Here is a 21654-nt window from a genome sequence, read left to right as displayed (position 1 = left end):
CCTAATGGATTGATATTTTGAGGTGCAGACAATTAGGAAGGTGGACAACATGTCCAGTGGTTATCAACTGTGACACGAACAAGCCAGTGTGAAGCAACAGTGATGCCCAGGGCAGAGCAGGACGCTGCTTTCATTGCCAGGTGTCCTGTGGGCTCTTGTTCTCATATACAGAGCCAACTGTGGTGTGCCCGGACCATCAGGGCTTCTGGGGTGAAGACAGGGAAGTGTTCTGCTGCCATCCTCGATCCTCACTCAGGTGGGTTCAGTTTAACAGTTTCTCTTCTGAGCTGGTACGAACTGGTCTCCTGATTTTGCCTGCCATTCTCCTTTTCCCTCATCCCATTCCCTTGAGACAGACCCTCTTCCACATTTTTTCAAACCAAATGGAAACTTGATTCTAACTTCTCTAAACAAAGGAGGGTGAGACCCTGGGTGCCTACAAATCCAAGGACCAGAAAAGCATCTTCTGAGGACTTCCTGTGAGAACGGGGTGATTGCCTGCTGTCCTGATAAACCAATTGTGCTGAAACCATGGATTCACATAGCCACCAATTACTGCTCCAATGTAAAAAGCATGGAGGAAAAGCCTAGCAATCAGACACATTGTATTAAATGGAAAGAGATATCTATGTTCCGGTAAGGTATTGAGAAAAAATGAACTACTTCCAGCCTCGCGTGCTATCACTAGACTCCATGCCACACATATTTAATGAAGCTTTTCAGTTTTCTTGTGAATCCTGAAACAAGAAAAAATGGAGACAAGAACGAACTCAGAAATATATTTGTTAATTCCACCTTGTTTTTATCTCAAGACTAATAGACTTGCTGGAGCTTTGTTTAATTATTATACATGTCTCCGGTGTGTATGCTGAGTTACTATGGTTACTCCGAGGCTATGACTCATGACCTTTAAATGTTATTGTCAGGTGGCCAAGGCTCTCTTGTTTTGAAGTCAGTAGTCTGGTTTCATGCTTTATGAAAATAGGGTGGGTTTTGTTGTACATGCATGGCTCATCAGAGTAAACCCACTGAGTATGTTCTGCTCAAAAAAGCTTAGCATGCTGTTGGGTAAATAGAGCTCGGTACTTGCTTCCTATAAAGGTGTCACTGAGAAATTAAGAAAACACGGGCACACAATTATATCCATCTTTAAATGTAACAAGGGCTATAAGAGAGCTATCTAAATACTGCTTGTGGAACACGAAGGGTCCAAGAGGCTCCTGGAAGAGGGAGTGTTGAGTGTGGTGTAAAGAAGTGACATCCTTCAGCAAGACAAGAGAACTCAAACATCTCTTAAGAAGAAATGGTGGAAGCTCGTACTCTGGAATCATGTGATACAGTTCCCAGGCCCCTCAGCTGGGTGAGGCACACTGCTCGAAGATGAGGAGAGACGAAAAGTGAAAATGCCTAGATCCTTAAGTTCATGCAATGCTGCGTGTTGATGTTCCCAACAGCTGTAAAGAAGAGGCTACTCTCCACTCTGCCAGATAGGAAGCACCCAAATACCATGCTTTACTGGTGTTCGCATCATTCAAGAGAAGCAATTACTTTTCGCAGAACTCACGTCTTCTCCCGTTAGGTGGCACTGATTGCTTTGTGGACCTTTTTAAAATGGTGCTAATATCTTTGAAATGTTAGACAAGCAAGCAGGAAACACTCACACAAAGGTGAAAATGGAAAAAGTAGATTTACTTCTTAAGGTAGAAACTGAGTAGGCTGGCGATCTAGAGGAAGGCTCGCCAGCTGGCAATGTGCTAACTGCCAAAGCCTGCTGAAGTGCTCATCTGCCCATTGATTCTTCCCATCCGTGTTAACCAGCCTTTCAGTCTCCGTGGCTCATCAATTGATTAGCATGTGCAAGACGCTAAATTTGATCCCCCAACACGTGGAGAAGTTGCCAAGGACAGAATAACAAAGATAAGAGGAAATGGTATCCTATATGTTTAAGGAATGTACCCGGTCTGTTATTATGTAAGACACATAATAAGGAAGTAAGCCAAGTACAATGTCCGGAAGTGGTGACATCAGCAGGAGGACAGTCGAGTGCAGTGAGGTGAGACTTTGTAAATCGGATGCACATGGCTGGTCCAGGGAGAAGATGGTATTTGGGCAGAGACAGGAAGGAAAGGGCTATAAGGCACATGGATCTGAGTGTTTTTTGAAGGGTGAGGGATGCCTTGGGAGCCAGGCGAAGAAAATGTTTCTAAGAAGAGGCGATGAGTCGCGTGAAAAGCTGTTAAGGTGATTTGCCGCAGGACCAGGGTAGATAGCAACGAGGGCAACTCTGGGGACAATGCCACGTTACCATGATTGGTGCTAGGAAAAACCTGATAGGAGTGGCTTTAGCTAAAGAATACGAAGAAAGGAATTGGGGGCAATAGAAAAAGAATATTTGCATTGAAGAAGGTTAGAAGTAAGCCAGGCGGTGGTGGCGCACGCCTTTAATCCCAGCACTCGGGAGGCAGAGGCAGGTGGATCTCTGTGAGTTCGAGGCCAGCCTGGTCTAGTTCCAGCCAGTTCCAGGACAGGAACCAAAAGCTACGGAGAAACCCTGTCTCGAAAATCAAAAAAAAACAAACAAACAAAAAAAAAAAGGTTAGAAGTATCGAGTAGAAAGTCAAGGCTCAAGCTAAAGCAAGTTATTTTTTGTAAGCCCAGTGTCAGATGGGCAAGAGAGAGGAGATGAGAGAAAGGAAGAGAGGAGAGGAAGGGAGGGGCGACCACCCTGCCTGCTTTCCCACAGGGAGAATGCGCCTTCCTCCCTTTTCTTTTTTTAGTCGAAATAGGAGATTTGCAGGTTTTCAGAACAGATTGTACTGCTGTTCAGTCTGCTTATTCTCAAGGGAGCCTTTAAAGGCTGTTTTATCTTACAAGTAAAGTTTACATTTTGCTACTTTTACTTCCTTCTGAAATGGCCAGAACATTCAGGGGAAAATACTCTATATTTTTTATTTTACATGTTACAGTGTAAAGACCTAGTCAGTGTGATATCTCTCTCTCTCTCTCTCTCTCTCTCTCTCTCTCTCTCTCTCTCTCTGTGTGTGTGTGTGTGTGTGTGTGTGTGTGTGTGTGTGTGTGTGTGTGTGTAGCTGCCCAAAATAAAATTTTGGAATTCTAAACTCCTACTCTCTTTCAGCATGTCATCTAGGTCGGTGTGTAGGCCGATGTTTGGAAGTTGTCAGTCAGACATACGGCCACAAACCAGAACATCGGTAAGAAATAAACCTTGCCTGGTTTCTTTTCTGTTAAAAAAAAAAAGTAATTTAATATTGAAGTTTTCTTGATAAAGTTCAGTTTTCATATGTTATTAGTAAATATTTTTAAACAAATAATAGAATGGTCTTTCCCAAATGGGATACTGAAGGAAAGGGAATAGGACATTTCTGGGGAAGAAGATGGGAGGAGAGATGGCAGCTAAAAGGGATACGGTATGGCCTTTCCCATTTTAACGCGTCGTTGATGTCACATTGTCTTTGTGGCTCTATGATAGCTTAAATGTCCTGAGCTATTTCAAGCATGTGTTTATATATGAGGAAGTCCTGAGTTGAGACATGAGATAAATTCAACCGAGCATATTATTTGGTTTAGTTAAGCTTGGGTTTAAAACGCATTCAATTCCAGTTTGGGTCTCGTTCGAAGCTATTGAAATCGCTGTTTCTGGCCTTTGAGGTCTTCCATGGTTCTGTCATATACTGGGTACACTGGCCCTTTCTTTCCCAACCCCATCATGTCATTCTCTGGTCTTTGGTTAAATCTAGGTGGTCATTGAGAAGTGGAAACTGGGTGAGGCTTGGGGTTGGAGGATAGGATGATGCTATTTTTATGCAAGTGTAAGAGTTTTCCTGAAATTTCCCTCAGCCTCTCCTGGTTCAGTTTTAGAACTTTCCAGACTCTACTCAAAGGCCTTCCTCAAACTATCTGAGCTCTGAGTTAGAGAGGGTGGCATATTGTAAAAGTTTGGGATTCAAAACACAGATCCAGGTTTAGTTTTCACCTCTAAGCTGTATGACTGTAGCCAGTTCCTTTCATCTCTGTGAGCTTTACCTTTCACCTACAGCACTGACGATAGCTTGGCTTGAGTAGTCAACTTCTGGTGAGAAGGGCGGGATATGAAAGCAGCTCGGCAAGGACCTAGAAAACCAGGATGCTGTGGGAGCGCCTTCTGCTCCTTCAGCCAATAGCCTTTAGATACCAGACCACTTGGGCATGGTCTCTTATACTGTAAAAGCAGCTGTAAACGCTCTTGCTCTCTCTTGCTTCTGGCTCCCGCTTCTGGCTGCTAGACTCTGTTTCTGTTCGCACAGAGGACAGTGATCTGTAAGTTTTCCCCTTAAGTAAATAACCCCTTTATTATACATAATTCTGAACTGATGTATGATTGTTTTGTGACTTACGTCATCACCTGACGCCCCAACACACAAGGATTCTGCTGAACTAACAGCACTCAGCATGCTGCAGTGCAGATCCGGAGTCTGCCTCCTTCCTACAATCTGTGCTCTCAAGATTCTCCCTGTGGTCCTGCCCTCTCCCTAGCACCATGCCTTAGAACAGACAATTCCCTTGAGGGATCCACATCCAGGACATCACCTTTGCACAAGTGGTGAAGTTCATAAAATACTAACCTCTGGGCCTGGAGGGATGATTCAGTGGTTAAGAACACTTTTTACTATTGTAGAGGACTCTGGTTCAGTTTCCAGCACCCACATGGTGGCTCACAATCATCTGCAACTCCAGTTCCAAAGAATCTGATGTTCTTTTCTGGACTATATAGGTACCAGGAATGTACATGGTACACAGACATGCATATAGACTCTGCACTCATACACATGAAATAATAGTAAATGTATCTTTACAAAAACAGAATTAACACATCTCTATTCTCTAGTGTTATAGTCCTAGACAAACTGAGCCTAGCTCTCAAATCTATAAACCATTTTCAGAAGGAAGAATGTTGTTAGGAAAAAAAATGTTAAGTGAAAATCCAACTCAGTTCATTAAATGGTTTTAATTAAAAATATAGTCTCTCTACATTGTCTTTTTCAGCTAGGTAGAAGAAACCTAATAATGAATTTTGATTTTAGTTAATGCAACAGTTTATGAATATATGGCCAAAAATGTTTCCCCTATTGCCTTTCTGTTTGAAGGCAACCTCTGAGTCTGAGCAATGGGATACTTCATAACCCCAATGTCTGTGAACACTGCCCTTCCCTCTAGCTGTGTGATACTGATATACATCAGTATCTCCTTGGTAGCATCCACACTAATAAGGACAATGACCACATTAGAATTCTGCCTGGGGCTCCCAATTAGCTTCCCAGAGTTCAGAATCTATCCCTTTCCAATTTAAAGTTGACGTGATTGGGATGTCTAGGACTTGGAGGAGCCAGCTCTGCTTTTCTTCCTGTCTTTTTACATCTCTAGAAGGTTACACCTTTAGCTGGAGGAAGTTGGGCTCAGAGACCACAGAGGCCATGGCATATCCATCGTTACTGCTGCCCCCTCTACCGCACAGTTCTGTTAAGTCATGGAAAGTTTAGGACAGAATACCTCAGAACACATATGTAGCATGAGGCACAAAAAACACGGGTGGCATTCAGATGCATCTATTATGTCAAGAAGAAGGTGATAAGAAGGATGAAATCTTTCAGTCGTGTGAGGTCCATGTAGGCATATCGACACATACTCTACCTGTCGGTCACACTGACATGGACATGTGGCTCTTCTTTGCTTTTAGGGGGACTGTCCTTTTAAAGATTTTAAGTTCCGCATCCTTTGGTGAGCTGTGAATTCAGAAAAACATGGACTTTATTTATTAGTCTCCTCAAATCTGTAACCTAATTTCAGACATCTAAATGACAACTCTGTCAATTATCATTTGAAATAACAATTAAGAGCTAAGGCGCAGACCTAGAGCTGGGTGTGCCCCTCATACTGCTACAGCAGGACATGAATGGAGTCCACAACCATCACCATTAATAGTTCTTAACTATTAAGAAATGGTGATTCGGGGAGGCTCAAGGAGCTTACAGGTGTGAATGGTAAAGTAGAATGTGTTCGCATTTGATAGGGACATTACAGGACCATCTAATGGGAGGTTGATTCACTTCTAGGCTACCAGGAGGCCACCATGTATCTCAAACTATTCCTTTGAGCCAGTTAAACAATCAAGATGTTATAGAAAAGCAAGAGAAGAGAAGTAAAAATGTCTTTGCTCCATTTTATCACCTGACAGAAAACACTGGAGGATGTAAATTATCTTGTTTCAAGCTGTTTAGGAAATAAGAATTTTATCGTACAGAAGGTTGGCCTAAAAATGTTTGGGATTGTTCTCCTCCAGTTAGTCTTGAGAATCCTGGCAGTGGGGAATACTAACAGAGAGGCACACCCAGAAGCCAGAATATGACTGTGGGTTTAGGCACACTAAGATTATCACAAAGCTTTTCACTTCCCAGCTGTAATTTAGTGACAACTTCATTAAAGAATCATTAGTTTAGTGTCAAAGACACAAAAGATCTTTGGGGTTTTTAATTTCTATGGTTGGGTTTACAAGATGACCTGAAGTTATCTAAAGGAACCTGCATTGAGTGAAGACAGGAAGAGACATTCTAACTCATGTCAAGTCGTTGGCTCTGGGCTTCCTGTAACAGTTGGTCTGAGAGAGGCAGCAGCCAGTTTCCCACTTCCTCCAAAATTTCACTTTCTACAATGGGCTTTTATAAGATCCCTCCCTTTGATGAGCAGAAGTTCAAATCATTAACGAATCAAGGTACCAACAGGCCCCTGCACTTTGAAGGAACATTGTTCAAGGGATTTCAAGGCCCTTTCATTCTTCAAATGAGAGCAACACAGACCTGTAGTTCTATGTATATTAAAATAGAAAGATTTGCCAGGATTCTAGAAAATGAGCTAGATTTCAAAGTTTGCCACTTTAATAAGGAAAAAGTAATAACTCAGGACATTTGCTCTGCCTGCCTCCTTCTTCCCTTTCTTTCTCCCTTCCAGTTTCTCTTCCAGAGTCATAACAGAGAAATGTAAAGAGCACAGGTTTTGGTGGACAGTTGGCCATGTGAGGTCGTCCTCTCAACTAGGATCATAGAGCTATCCACCAACCCTAAAACTCTGTGTCTAGTGAACGCCCCCTCCACCCCCAGCATTTCCCTGAGCTTCATATACAGGAAGCTGCTCAGTAGGTACCCTTTCCATCACACTCTTTGGCTCAGAAAAAAAAAAAAAGTTACCTTGTGGTCCATTAGTGTTTCAATATGTCAACAGGACATTCTTACTGTGGACTCAGATTCCTTTGTGTGAGATGTGCATCTGTGTTTATCTTTTTGCCTGTCGACTGATGTTTGGGTTATTTCTAGGTTTGGGTTCTTGCAAATGACGCTAGGGATGGTCATGGCTGGTTCTTTGTAAGCACATATGGTTTCATTACTTTTGGGTGAACTCCTAGGACAGGAATGGTTGAATCACATGGTGAGCATTCCAGTCTTTGTATGGAAATGATTCCCCGCCCCCCTCTCGGGCAAATACCTAGGAATGGAATAGTTGAATCAGATGATGTAGCTCTGGCTTATTTTGCTTAGCTGCTCAATTGTTTTGCAAAGCAGTTGCTGGCATTTTTGCACCTTCACCAGAGGCATGAGAAATTTCTATGCCGGTACATTGTTTCCAAACCCAGTAAAGTTAGTCCTTTTAATTTTTGTTTTTTAGATATTGAAATTATACTGCATCTCCTTAAGTAACAAGTGATGTTAATCGTTTTACATATCATCTTTCTATCTGGCATTTAAACATTTTGTTCACTTGTATGTTGTATCGCTTGCTTCTCATCATTTGGTATTGAGAATTCTTTATTTTGTCATTCTGACACATCTTTCTCCAGTCTTGGCTCGTTCTCTTTGTTCAATTAACAGTGTTTTCAGAAGAGCAGAAGTTTTCAATTTGGTGAATTCTAATTTAATAATGGCTACTTTCATGGTTCATGCTTTTGGTATCTCATCTAAGGAATCTGCCCAAAGGCACAGCTATTTGTTCCCAAGATTATGTCTAAGGGTTTCATAGTTTGGGGTTTTATAATTAGGTCTAAGATCCATTATGAGTTCATTTGTCTGATAGCTGAGTTTCTCTTCAGGAATTCCCTTCCGTTGGAAGCAGTTGCCTCAAGTTCAGAGACAGATTTTCCATGACAACTTGATGCGGGGCTTCTGAGCTGTGGCTTGAACCATTCAGTCGTGATGGCCGACTTGCCAAGCTGCCCCTTGAAATGAGCTGGGGCTCCATTGCCTTCCTTCCTTCAGCGCCATCTTCTATCAGACCTCTGTGGACAGATCTCTCTCTCTCTCTCTCTCTCTCTCTCTCTCTCTCTCTCTCTCTCTCTAACTCAGTTTATTTTGACCCTAACTTAACAAGGTCACAAAATCAAAGTTACTGGTCAGCTAATGAGGGAGATTTTGTAAGTGAAAATTCATAAGAAGAGTTAATGTCTTTTTAAACTTTATTTATTTTTACATACCAACCCCAGTTCCTCCTTCCTCTCCTCCTGCTCCTCCCCTTTCCCCCCACCCTACCCCTATCTGTTCCTCAGAGAGGTTAAGACCTCCCCTGGGAGTCAACTAAGTCTGTCCCATCACCTTGTTGAAGCAGGACCAAGTCTGTGGTCCCCCCATGCCTAGGCTGAGCAAGGTATCTCTCCATAGAGAACAGGCTCCATGAAGTCAGTTCATGCAGTAGAGTTAGATACTGGTCCCACTGCCAATGGCCCCATACACTGCTCAAGCTACACCACTGTCACCTGTACTCAGGGGGCCTAGTTCGGTTCTATGCAGGATTCCCAGTTGTCAGTCAGGAATCAGTGATCTTCTACAGGTTTGGGTCAGCTGATCCTGCGGGTTTCCTCATCATGGTCTCATGGTCTTGTCTTGACTCCTTTGTTCATACTATCGCCCGTCCCTCTCTGCCTGGAGCTCGGCCTGGTGGTTAGTTGTGGATCTCTGCATCTGCTTCCATCTGTTTCTGGAAGAGGATTCTAGCTTTTCTGGGGTCGTGGACTGTAGGCTGGTTATCCTTGTCTAGGTGTGTGTGTCTAGTTTCCACTTACAACATACTATAGTTGTCTTTTCTGGTCTGGGTTACCTCACTTGGGATTTTTTTTTTTCTGGTTCCATCCATTTGTTTGCAAATTTAAAGATGCCATTGTTTTTTTTGCCACCAAATAGTTTTCTGCTGTGTAAATGTACCACATTTTCTTTATCCATTTTTCCCTCAAGAGGCATTTGGATTGTTTCTAGATTGTGGGCAAGAGGGAAATCAGGAAGAGGAACGAACTCTTGTTAACCACTCAGAGAAGTCTTTTTTGACATTTTAGTGAATACCTTTGTAAACTTGAAGCAAATGAGATATTTCATTAAACAAGTCATGGTGATTAACCTATATTTGATCTAAAACATTTTCCCACAAAAGATCACAAATACGCAGGGGTGTGAAAAAGGAGAGGTGTATTAGTTAGATTTTGTCAAAAGACACAAGCTAGAGTTACCTGAAACGAGGGAGCCTCAGTTGAGGGGTTGCCTCCATCGGATTGGCCAGAATAATGATTGATGGGAGGGCCCAACTCACCTTGAGCAGAGTCAGCCTGAGCAGGAGCTGGTCCTGTGTTATCCTAGAGGGGTAGCCGAGGAAACGAGTAAACAGTGTTCCTCCATGGTCTGTGCTTGAGTTCTTCCTCCTAGGTTCCTGCTTGCACATACTCATTTCCTGGCATCCTTCACCGAGAGACTATGGTTGGGACATGACAGCCAGGTGGCTTCTGCTCACAGCAACAGAAAAGCAAGCAGGCAGAGGGTTAAGAAGCATGGTGGGGAATGCTTGACATGGATGCTGTATCCATGTAGAACAGTACTCCTACATAATATGCAACTGTGTGCAATAAATAGATACAAGGAAAACTTTCAAAGAATTCTTTAAAATCAACAAACAGCACATAAAACCCAACTTATATTGCGAGAGACAATTGGAGTAGACAAGTGTTATTTCTTCCCCAGATCCTGGAAGTAGGATGTTAGTTAGTTTCCAGTCATTGTTCCGTCTTCTGCATAGTGGCTTGCCCACTGAGCTCTTGTCATCTGGAAGCAGCTGGTTCACAACGTTCTCTCCTATCCCTAGCTACAGCTCTGCCCCCACACTCGTCTCAGTTCACTGGGACTAGATTCTCTAACCTGGATTCTGCACAGAATGCACTATACAGCAATTTTGAATTCAGTAGTGCGTAGAAAAGCAAGCATGACGGTATCTTTCGAATTGGTAGCTTCATCTTTGAGTTACTATGAAGCAAGATTGAAATGCCAGTTTGTTTTCATTTAATTTAAGATTAAAGTTTTGAAAGTTATCTATTGCAAATGATTGATGTTTTAGTATTTTGTTTATCTAAGTAATGGTATTTCCTCACCACAAAACCCATCCAAAGTCCTGGACAGAGGGGTTCAGAAGAGCGCTAAAGGCCCCCTGGGCCGATGATTCAGCTGAGCCACAGAAAAGAGGGGACAGATTGTCCACGAGAAGTGCTTCATCCAGCAGTCAGCATTGCTTCTGCCACTGGGCTGGAGAATGAAATCACGTGGTCCAAAACTACATCACAGGGTGAAGACCTGAAATCACGTGAAGAGCCTGAGAGACATTTCAGCCATGTTTAGATGGACAGGAACTTCAACTCAAAACCAAGATAGATTTTTAGGACCAGAATTCAACCTGAGAAAAGAAATACTGTTGAGAGGCAAAGGAAAGAAGGAAGGAAGAAAAGAAAAAGGAAAGCATTATCATCTCATCTTAATAATCAGTTCTGTTTAATTTGGGAATCATGGTTGTGAAAAAGAGTTTAAAATGAAGGCGGACAAAGAACTGGAAAGGAAATGCTCCTTCCTAGGCCTTTGGAGATGACCTATTTCATTGTTTATTTCTTTGGTAGAGTAAATGTATAAGAACCAGAAGGTTCTGTCTTCATGCAAATATGTTTTCATTTTTTTTTAAATGTCAACAAGCAAAGAAATTTAGAAAACATGTGTCTTTGGAACAGATTGTTTGCACACAGAATGTTTTTCAGAGTTCCCCCAGGAGGGTTCAGTGGAGCAAAGGACCTTTACAAACGGCAGCAGTGGATTGTCTGCGAAGTGGTTCCGTCAGGTGCCCAGGCCATATTTTTCCATCATTTGCTTCCTTCAAATGACAAAACGTTCTAAATAACTGGTATTATTTGGGGGTGAAGGACACTAGTGTTGCGAAGTGCAGAGGTGTTATTTTCTGTGAAAGCGGCAGTGTTGAGACAGTTGTACGGACAGAAGCAGGAGAGAAGTTGCTTCTGGGAGACTCAGGGTCCCTCTGTGTTAATGCTTTAGATAAGACCCAACTCCACATCTAACTTGCTCCTCTTCTGAAGCAGGTGGAGTAAGGGGAAGTGTCTCTGAGGACGGCAGAATCAGTCAACCTGATTTGAGAACACACTTCTGTTGCTGAAGAAAATTGAAAGTTGGCAAAGATTTTCTCAAGAGAGCCAATCCTCCCCAAGTAGAAGCATTAGGATGTTATCCAACCCTGCCCTCCCGAAGGGGACGAGTGGCCTTTGGTGAGGAGCGCTGCAATCTTGATGAGAGGTTGTGAGAGAGCTGGGGAGCCCTGAGGCAGACGGTTAAGGATAAGAGACTTCAAGGGAAGGCATAGACAGGGTCGCCCTCAGCCTCTGCAGGCGGATGGGAGCGCATCGGCCTAATTTATCTTAATAAGTTAGTTAAATTGAAACTAGCTGCTGGTGATAAGAGCCAAGACCTCTCAATGAGAGCTGAGGTGTATATGTTCAATCGGCTAACAGAGAAAATTGGCTAATTTAAAGCATCTTTAATAATTCTGATTAGTGAGCCGTTATCTCTACTCAGTGAGGGCTAAAGAAACCAAAGGGTTCTCCAAGGTTGTCTAGTTGGTGGCTTCAAAGAGCTGACTTCTCAAAGCTGTGCACGAATAAACACATATGATGACAAGATAAGTTAGTTTCTGGAAATTCCCTCATCACCTTCCACTCCTTCAATCTATTTATGGAGCAGTTAGAAATATTCAAAATAAGTGACAGAAACATTATTTGTGCTATGTATTGCAACATAATATCTTTAAATCTGAAGTTTTTATATACAGGGCTAGAGAGATGGCGTAATGCTTAGGTGCAATTGCTGCTCTTGCAGAGGATCGGGTTGGGTTCCCAGCACCCAGGTGAGGTGGTTCCTTGTACCTTCAGCTCCAGGGGATCCACAGAGAAATGATACCAAGAGTGTGCTCTCTTTCTGCCTCTCCCATCCTCATGGTACTGACCTCTAAGAGTCTAGACTCCCATTGTCAACTTCCACCATGCTGTGGGAAATTGTTAGTTCATTTTTAGCCTCTGGGACTTTGTTCTAGGCCTTATAAACTAAATACACTTGATAAATTCCTGAATTATTCTTCTGAGTATGTCATTCCGTACCTGCATCCTTCATTCTCTTCAGTTAGAAAAAAAAAAAAAGAAAATTTTTATTGAGTCATAACTTCATACAAAGGGAAATTAAACTGTAAGGCATTTTTAAATTAAATGTGATCCGAAAACATTTTTGGGATTAAAACATTAATGGAATTAAGTCCTGTTTGCTCTTTGTTGCTTGGTTACTTTTACTTGCCTCAAATGCTGTGACTCTGTAACAGCCTTCTTCCTGTAGGGGCCAGAACTACTTATAATCAATCATCTTGCAGTAGGTCCCTGTGGACCATGACCTGAACCCCAGTGGGTCTCCTCTTCTGTGGAGAGTGGGTTGACTTCCACGGGTGTTCTGGCTGTCCTTTCCTGTTAAAAAAGACTGTAGAAAGAAAGTTATCCACAGTAATTTTCCTTGTTAAAGTGCCATGTGTCCTGAGATCTCAAAGGTCCAAGTGGTAGAACTGGTTTGTGATTCAGAGCAAATGAAGAAAGCAAACTGTGGAATGCATGCAGGTTTTCAAACCACTTAAGTTCTTTATCCAGAGAGCTGTGACGCCACCATCAGTCTACCTAAATCACATCAATCCTCCTCCTCCTCCTTCTTTTTCTTCTTCCTCCTCCTCCTTCTCCTCTTCCTTGTTATTCAGTCATTTCCAGGGGAATCTAGGGGAAAAAATAGATACTTTGATAAAGTAAAATTTAAACTTAGAACATCTCTGTGTCAAGTGAAAATTTTGGCGTCCATTCATTATCAAAGATGGGGAAACTCTGTTACACACCCTTTTGACAAAACAGAAAAGTCTACATTCTTGTCCCCAAACAGCATGTGACATCACTTACTCTGTGTGAGAGTGTCTTTCTTTATTGCTTTTGTTTGGATTCATGAGTTGAGAACATCCATAGAGAACTGTGATCTGGAGACTCGATGTCTATTCTATGTATATAGGTAATTCCACTCTTGGCATTGTTTTCTAAGCTTACCACCATCCAAGAGAAACAAACTGTAAGCTGTTCACGAAATTCAAACTCTTCTAGTTTAAATTTCCTGTTAACCAATTTCTTAAAAGTTTAGTTTCAATACATGATTCATTTTATTTAGCCTAATATAGCCAAATTCCCTTCACTTCGACACATAATCAATAAAAAAAATATTAACAAGATACATGCATTCTTGTGTGATGGACTAAGTTGCCAGAACCTGGAGAATATTTTCTACTTAAAACACATCTCAGAAAACAAAAAACAAAAAACAAAAAAAAAAAGAAGAAGAAGAAGAAGAAGAAAAGAAAAAAAAGAAAAAAGAAACAAGCAGTTTCAAGAATTGGAGAGCTGCGTTGGTCAGGGCATCTTTAGGGAAATGGTGGCTGGTGTCAGGTGACCTCCGCTTCTACATGCATCTTCTGGTTTTTCTAAAACTTTGGAGATGTTTCCTCTGGGTCAGCGTTCTTCTTTTGTGCACAACTTTTGGGAAAGTTCTGGATTTTTTTTTTTATAAAAAAACTGAACTGACTTCAACAGAATCTGAAGCAGATCAATAGGGTGGTGGCTCCCTGTTAATGCCTTCCGGGAGATGCCACACACTGTTGACAGTAGAGAGGAGCTGAAGATGAAGATGGTTTGAAACCCATCTCTATGAACTGCCTGTCTAGACTTCTCTATCATTTACATTTCTGTTTTCTTCCTGGTATATTTTAAAAGTCATATCGTTTACTTGTTGAGCATCTGGCTATAGTTCAAAAAGTTACTTTCTTAAAAATTTCACCTGGTAATCTTCCAAAATTGCTTTTAAATAGAATTCTTAAACTGTAGGAATAAACAATACAGAAGGTGTACTTAAACACTTAAATAATACCATAGTTTATCAAAAACACATTAAGAAATTTCAACTCTTATTCCTTGCCTTATAAGAACACATGTTTTTGCTACATTATCAACATGTTTTTCATGTAATTATTTACACAACTTTAGTAATGCAATTTAGTGGCTGTAGGATCAGAACTGGTGCTTTTTTTTTAAAAAAAAAACAACTTTAGTTCTATTTTATTTCATGTGTATGGGTGGTTTGCGTCTGTGTGTATATGTGCACCACCTGTGTGTTCGGTGCCTGCGGAGGCAGAAGAGGATTAGTTCCCCTAAAGTGGAGTTTTGGGTGGTTGTGAGCCACCATGTGGTGCTTGTGACTAAATACCAGTTCTCTGCAGGAACAGCAAGTGTTTCTCCAGCCCCAAACTAATTCTTTAGAAACACGAAAAGCACAGAAATATTTCTGCTTGTCTTTCCCTGTAGACTGTGTTCATTTTTGCTTGCAGTTCAGTAGTTGCTGCATCACTTACAATTTTAAAAATCACATCCAAAGGATGTAGCAAAACCCAGACAATTTGGCATGACCATTTATTTTTTTTTTTCAACTTGTGAAATGCCCTTCATTTGTTGATGTTGCATAGAAGATAATCTGCTCTGCAATTCACATCACAGCTCAACTTCATACAGGCTACACTCTGCTTCTGAAAAACGTCTGACTGAGCTTGAAGTCTGAAGTGCTGGAAAAGAAACAGTTTGCTACAGTTTGTCTTATATTGGGAATTGGGAGCCCTCAACAGTTCGAAGGCAATTTCAGCAGCAGTTGGGATAGATAGCAGGAATCGGGTAGAGCTCTTCTTCAGTGTGCTGGGAAAACACAGGCAGTTTTGGGCTAGCACACACACAGAGGGATCTAAAGTGACCTTGGTTTTGTTCTCAGTAAACTGACCTGGCCTCCTCAGGGTCACTTTTATTGTTCCCAGTGGTTATTGTCCACTATCCTTTTCATAATAAATTCATGACCACAGAAGACATCAGTCTGCCAAACATGACACCAAGACCCTCACATACACCCTAGGCTTACTCCTCTTCATCCTTTATGTGCGTCTAAAAACTGACTTAGATTGCAGGGCAGCTTTCGCAGGTCCATCCACTTCTTCAGCCACCACAGCCATGTTCCCTCCCCCTATGATATCGCCCTATTCAGGTCTGTCCTACCTGCATCCACCTGCCCCTGTGCATTCCAGAGCGCTGGGTGGAAATTCTTCCTTTTATTTTTTAAAATATGGCTGGAAATAATTAACAATGATATAAAATAATTGACAGAATCACCAGAGAAATGTTTCCAACACAGGAAAAGTAAGGCCACTAAGATTCCAACTTTGTCTTAAAATTTTAAAAGGAACCAAAGAGCCTGATGTAAAACAAAAACAAAAAACCCTGCAAGACAGAATTAAGTTTGTTTAATTTTTCTAAACAAATATATTGAAGCTTTGTTCTTTGTGATACTGCCAAGTCATGAAGTATCAATTTTTACAAATGTAACTGTTCAGAAAAGAAACAATGTTCTAATTGGGTCCATTGAACTCTTTGACACATGAAAGCTGGGGTCATAGGCATTAAACAGCGAAGGGGGTGGTGCGAAAGCTTCTTTAAAATTAATATTTCTTCCTGTCTTCCTTGAGCACACATTTCCATCTCTCAGGATCGCTTCCCCCAAGTTGTCTCTGCACAATTTCCTGAAAACCTGATTCTTTGGCCCAGGCCCACTGTTCAGTCTCTTCTCTCTACCTCCCCCATTTCCTTAGTTGGCCCAGAGAACATGTCAATCAATCAATCAATGAAGAAATGGGTTGAGGCTACTGGGTGACGGGAGAAGAGACAGGCTGTGTGTATATCAGGTCCTACCCAACACCCCCCCCCCCCAGCTGCAGTTCTAAACATTTGCTCATTCGTGGTGCTTTGCTTGTGCTGTCTGGGGAAGGTCAGATCACACAGGTCCATGGTACCATAATCACCACATTCTGCAAGCCTTGTGTCCTTATAACCATCCCCTAGCCTCTGCTGAAGCTGTGAACTCCAGAAGCTACGTCCCAGAAACGCCAGCTTCAGAGCTTTCATTATTAATGGTTGCCATCTTGCTTACCACTGTGGGTCACCATGGAAGTCCTGGCCTGGAGGTATTGCCTCTGTTTTCACAGATGAGAAATGGGAGTTCAAAACAATCAGTGATGTGAAGTCACACAAATGAGTGACACTTATTTCAAAGACCTCACACCAGTCACATTTATTCTCTATAACAACAGGCTCCTTTTTGCTTATAATCAAGAGGAAATGGGTTATTGAAGATCATCCGGTGTTCTGAAGGTTCGTCAGGAAAGTCAGAAAATCCAGCCTGGGAATTGTGTCCATGACTCTGCAGTCTCATGACAAGCCTGGGACTTCTGCCTCTAGGCAGGGCCCCAGCATTGCTTGTCACTTTGCCTGAGTATAGAATATACCCCCAATGTTGATGTCGCTGCCACCTCTGGAAGCAGCCTGCCCCTGCCTCGCTGACCATCTTCTAATCTGCTTGCCATCTTTTCTCAACAACCCGGCCCCACCGGAGTCTCAAGAGGATGTGTCTGACAGCGTGGATCAGTGTCACCCTGCTAAACCTTGCTGCAAAGGAAACTTGAGAGACCTTAGCTTCTCCTTCAGAGACCTAGAATTAGTCAGATGAGAAACTCTCCAAATACATGGGGAGACAAAAAGTGGTCAAGCAGTATGGGGGATGGCCGCCCTGGGCTGAAGGTGAAGGGATGCTAGAGCTTCATTCCTCAAGCGAGGAAACTGAGGCTCACCAGAAGCTACATTTGTGTGAGCTGTATTTCCTGTTAGTATTCTTCTGCCTGCCTCTTAGAAGTAGTGGACTGGGAGACTTTGATAGAAGTGGAAATTTACAGTGAAAAAAAAAAATGAGCTTTTGTGCCTGTCCTCTGCCTGCCTTATCAGCCTGGAATGCTCTATGGAAATTGTTGCTGAGCTTTTATCTGATACAAAAGGGTGCATAACCCATTTCTCCTTCTGATCTCGGTTTTGAAAAGGAGAGAGAGAGTCTGTTCAGATGCCAGGCTTGGGGGAAAAAAACTTTCTCATTATTCACCAAGTTCAACTAAGGATTTCCTTGCTGGATTTGGGGAACAGCATCGTTGGAGTATGGACATTGTTATCAGTGCAGTTCACTTTCTTGAACATTTTAAAAATGTTTATATATTTATAATCTAAACACCATTGGCAGAAAATCATTTGTCACCCTCTGAACACTGTCAGTATACAGAATATAGTGATAATTTATACAACAAAACCAACTGGAAAATTACAGACATCTTGGGCACACAGTTGTATGACCTCACCTGCACAGTGACCTGACGACTATCCTTTCTATAGTCATGTCTATTTCCTCAAACAGTGACATTTAGTAGGGGAATGAATTGCTGGTTAATATGCCCATGTACTCAAAATGTAAGCTTTTGTGTGATGTGTGAAAAAGATTCCGTCTCCCAAATATCTTAACCATTCAAGGCGAATGATGTGTTTTGGATAATTTTAATTAGAGAAATCAAATCCCCTTGACCCCAAAAATATTTGAGTTTTTTTTCCTTTTAATCTTGTGTAGTTTTTATCGGGTTGCATCTTCTTTTTCTCTACTCGATTCTGACAGCCGTCTTTTGAAGTAGGTATAGGACAGTTGAATTTATTTTAAAACAGACTTCTCATGTTTTGTGGGCTGGTGTTAGAGGTCTGCTTTCATTTTCTTCCTGAATTTTGTTAAATACATACAGATGTTATCACTGGGATTAGCTTTGAATTGACTAGCTCACCAGTGTTAATCAAAACTGTCACTGTCGCAAGTACCCTGAAATTTCTCATCATATAAAGTCAAAACTCCAGAGTCAGGAGGTGATGGCACACACCTTTAATCCCAGCACTTGGGAGGCGGAGGGAGGTGAATCTGAGAGTTCGAGGCTAGCCTGGTCTAAGCAGTGAGTTCCAGGACAGCCAGGGCAACATAGAGAAACCCTGCCTCGGAAGTAGAAACTCCACACTCATTTAATAGCTACCTACTTGTCTCTGTGTCCTTTATATTTTAAATAAATGAAGTTTTCAGTAGCAGGATATTTTGCTCTGTTTCATTCCTCGCCTCATTGTGAAGAGAACACAGCCTCACTAGGAAAGTCTTCAGTCTGTGGGCAATAAGGTTGACATGGGTGATTGGCCAGTTTTCGTTTTAAAAACCAAGCGTGGTTTGGAAGGTGTGCTGTTTACTGAGCAGAAAGAGAAAATTATTTTCTTCTTTTGCGTGTGGACCATTTCCTGCAGAAGAAAAGATTGCTTGTTTACTCACCTGCATAATTTATGATTATATTACCCAAATCATATTGATATGTTTGTCCAGAACTGTGTTTGTTTTACATAAAAATTCAAAGCATATAAAATATAATATTCCTTTCGAACAAAGGATTTACAATTAGCTCTGACACTGTAATGGAACTCATCCTAAAAGTATATGCAAAAGTGGGCATACATGTGATTCAAGTGGGTGGAACCTTGAGGTTCATCAAACACTTAAAGAAGTTTGTCAGTGTCCTACATCAAAATGGCAGAGTACTGTGTTAGACCACAGATGTAACCTTGAGATAGACCTAATGAAACGCAGTGTGAATCCAGGTGTCCTTGCGGCCAGACCCTGTTTGTAGCAACGTAAAGCATGGGAGGTAGGGACTTTATACAATCCCTCCTGCTTTTGTTTGAGGTCAACGTTATTTGAGAGCAAACAGGAACAGGTTAGGGTGGCCGCTTACTGATTTAAATTTTTATAACTTTTCAAAAAGTTTTTGAGCTTACGACTATATTTCTCCCTTCTCTTTCTCCTCTTAAAATTTTCCTATAGTACTCTCACTGGTCGCCTTCAAATTCATAGTCTCGTCTTTCGTTAGTTGTTACTGTGTGTATGTATGTGTCTGCGTATTCAAGTATGTTCCTACACAGAACCCCTGCTCAGTCCGTATGGTGTTACTTGTATGTACGTTTCCAAGGTGGGTGATTTAGTATTGGATAACCAATTGGTGTGCTCTTCCCTGGGAAAACCAAGTCTTAATCAAAGAGAAGAAAAAAATAGCCCAAAGGTACAGAATGATATATTATGAATCAACATAAAAGTGTTCAAGTAACTACTAACTTTTTCTTATTTTTATGTACAACCAAAGCCCAGAATTTATGTTTGGACAGAACTTCCAAAGTACAAGTTCGTTGTGAGTATCAACCATGCCTGACTTGGCAATTTCCCAACCGCTCAATATGTAATCTAAACTAAATTTGTTTTTGAGCAGAATTGAAATAAGAATGAGCATACCAAGAACTTGGTGTAGGCCATTGTACTGGCTGGTTTTGTGCGCCAACTTGACACAAGCTAGAGTTATCAGAGATGAAGGAGCCTCAGCTGAGGAAATACCACCATGAGATCCAAATGGAAGGCATTTTCTCAGTTTTCCCCATTCCTCAGCGGGGGAGGGTCCAGCCCACAGTGGGTGGTACCATCCCTGGGCTGATGGTTCTGAGTTTTATAAAAAAGCAGGCTGAGCAAGCCATGTGAAGCAAGCCAGTAAGCAGCACCGTTCCATGGCCTCTGCATCAGCTCCTGCCTCCAGGTTTCTGCCAGGGCTGAGTTCCTGTCCTGAATTCCTTCAGTGGTGCTGACCCTTTTCTCCTTAACTTGATTTTGGTAATGGTGTTTTGTTGCAGCAATAGAAACCCTAAGACAAATTGGTACCAGTGTAGTGGGGATGTTGCTGTGACCGACCTGACCATGTCTTTGGGAGACTGTGGAAGGACTTTGGGCTAGAAAAGCCAGCGAGCATTAAGAGCTCTGTGGGGTGCTCCATGGGCACTTGGGGGATAAGAACATTGAGAGCAGTGCAGAAGATGGATTCCTGGCTTGGGAAGTTTCAGAGGGAAGTTTAGAGAGTCTATCAGTGCCATTTGTTATTTTGAATTAAGAGTCTGTGGTTCTGGTCAGCTGGGGCTGAAGAATCAGCTGTGCATGACAAGTATCATATCTACTAAAGCAAAAATTTGTTTTACTGGGACACTGGATGCTGCTCAGCTGGAGCTAAGAAATTGGTGGTGATTAAGAAGAGACCAGCATCACTGAGGTGAAATCTTCTGAGAAGTGCTTCCCCAGAGCACAGAGAAGCTGTGTTCCAGAGGTGACCAAGGTTGCCCCTCATGCTGGCAGCTGGACTTGAGAATGTGTAGGAATCATGCAGGTAGTACTGGTTCTGAAGGCATGAAGGGGTCATGGAGAGCAGCTGAAGCTTGGCACTGTGAGAGGTCAGGAGAGGCCATTGGTGAAGACGCAGCTTCAGTGGAAGTTGAAGGCCCAGGTCATAGAAAGAAGTTGAGGCTTGGCACCATGAAAAGAGCCTATGAGAGGCTTTTGGTGAAAGCACAGCCCAGTTACAGCAGAAGAACCCAGCATTTTGGAGATGCCAGCACCATGGGGTGACCACCATGATCAACAGCAGTGGTGGAGTGGAACCAGCTGGAGTCTAGAAGATGAGCTGTGTATGCCGAGCAGAGCAGAGCAGGAAAAGTGATCCAAGCCCTTTGGAGGACCCAGAAGATGGTGAGAGGATCCCAGACATTGGACGGCTGGAATTTTGTTTTGCTTTGGTGTGATCGTGACTGTGCCCTGATTGTTCCCTCTTAAAGAAAGTATTTTACTGGAGCTCACAGTGGAGAGACCTGGATTTTAAAGACTTTGGATTTTGTTTGTTTTTTTGAGACAGGGTTTTTATGTAGTTTTGGAGCCTGTACTGGAACTAGCTCTTGTAGACCAGGCTGGCCTCGAACTCACAAAGATTCACCTGCCTCTGCCTCCTGAGTGCTGGGAATAAAGGTGTGAGCCACCACCACCTGGCTAAGACTTTGGATTTTTAGAGATTGGCTTTTTTTTTTTTTAAGGAACTAGAATTTTAATGTGTTTGAATTTGTAAAGGCTGTGGGACCTTTAAAGTGATTTAAAATCTTGGGGATGGATAAGAATGGAACAGTTGTGGCTTAATAGTGTTGTACTTGTGTGTCAAGTTGACGAGGGGTCAGTTGTACTGCCTGGCTTTTTATGTCAGCTTGACACAAGCTAGAATCATCAGAGAGGTAGGAGCCTCAGCTGAGAAAATGCCTACATGAGATCCAACTGGAAGGCATGTTCTCAATTAGTGAGCACTGGCGGGGGGGGGGGCGGGGGGGGAGGAACCAGTCCAGGTGGGTGGTGCCATCCTTGGACTGATGATTCTGGGTTCTATAACAAAGCAGGCTGAGCA

At 42.2% G+C, this 21654-nt stretch overlaps 1 protein-coding gene across 1 annotated transcript in view; it reads left to right on the top strand.

The window, feature by feature from the left end:
• LOC121443637 (coiled-coil domain-containing protein 192-like) overlaps positions 1-21654 on the top strand; it is a 199569-nt gene that overhangs the window by 1173 nt on the left and 176742 nt on the right. Inside the window, 1 exon segment of the mRNA XM_041645462.1 lies at positions 3161-3212. Coding sequence (XP_041501396.1) covers positions 3161-3212 — 52 coding nt within the window.

Source organism: Microtus oregoni, unplaced genomic scaffold (genome assembly GCF_018167655.1).
Source record: "Microtus oregoni isolate MIOR12 unplaced genomic scaffold, Mior012 000110F_ref0000174, whole genome shotgun sequence".
NCBI lineage: Eukaryota > Metazoa > Chordata > Mammalia > Rodentia > Cricetidae > Microtus > Microtus oregoni.
The sequence above is the reverse complement of the archived record's forward strand: the minus strand, read 5'-3'. Positions and strand labels throughout refer to the sequence as shown.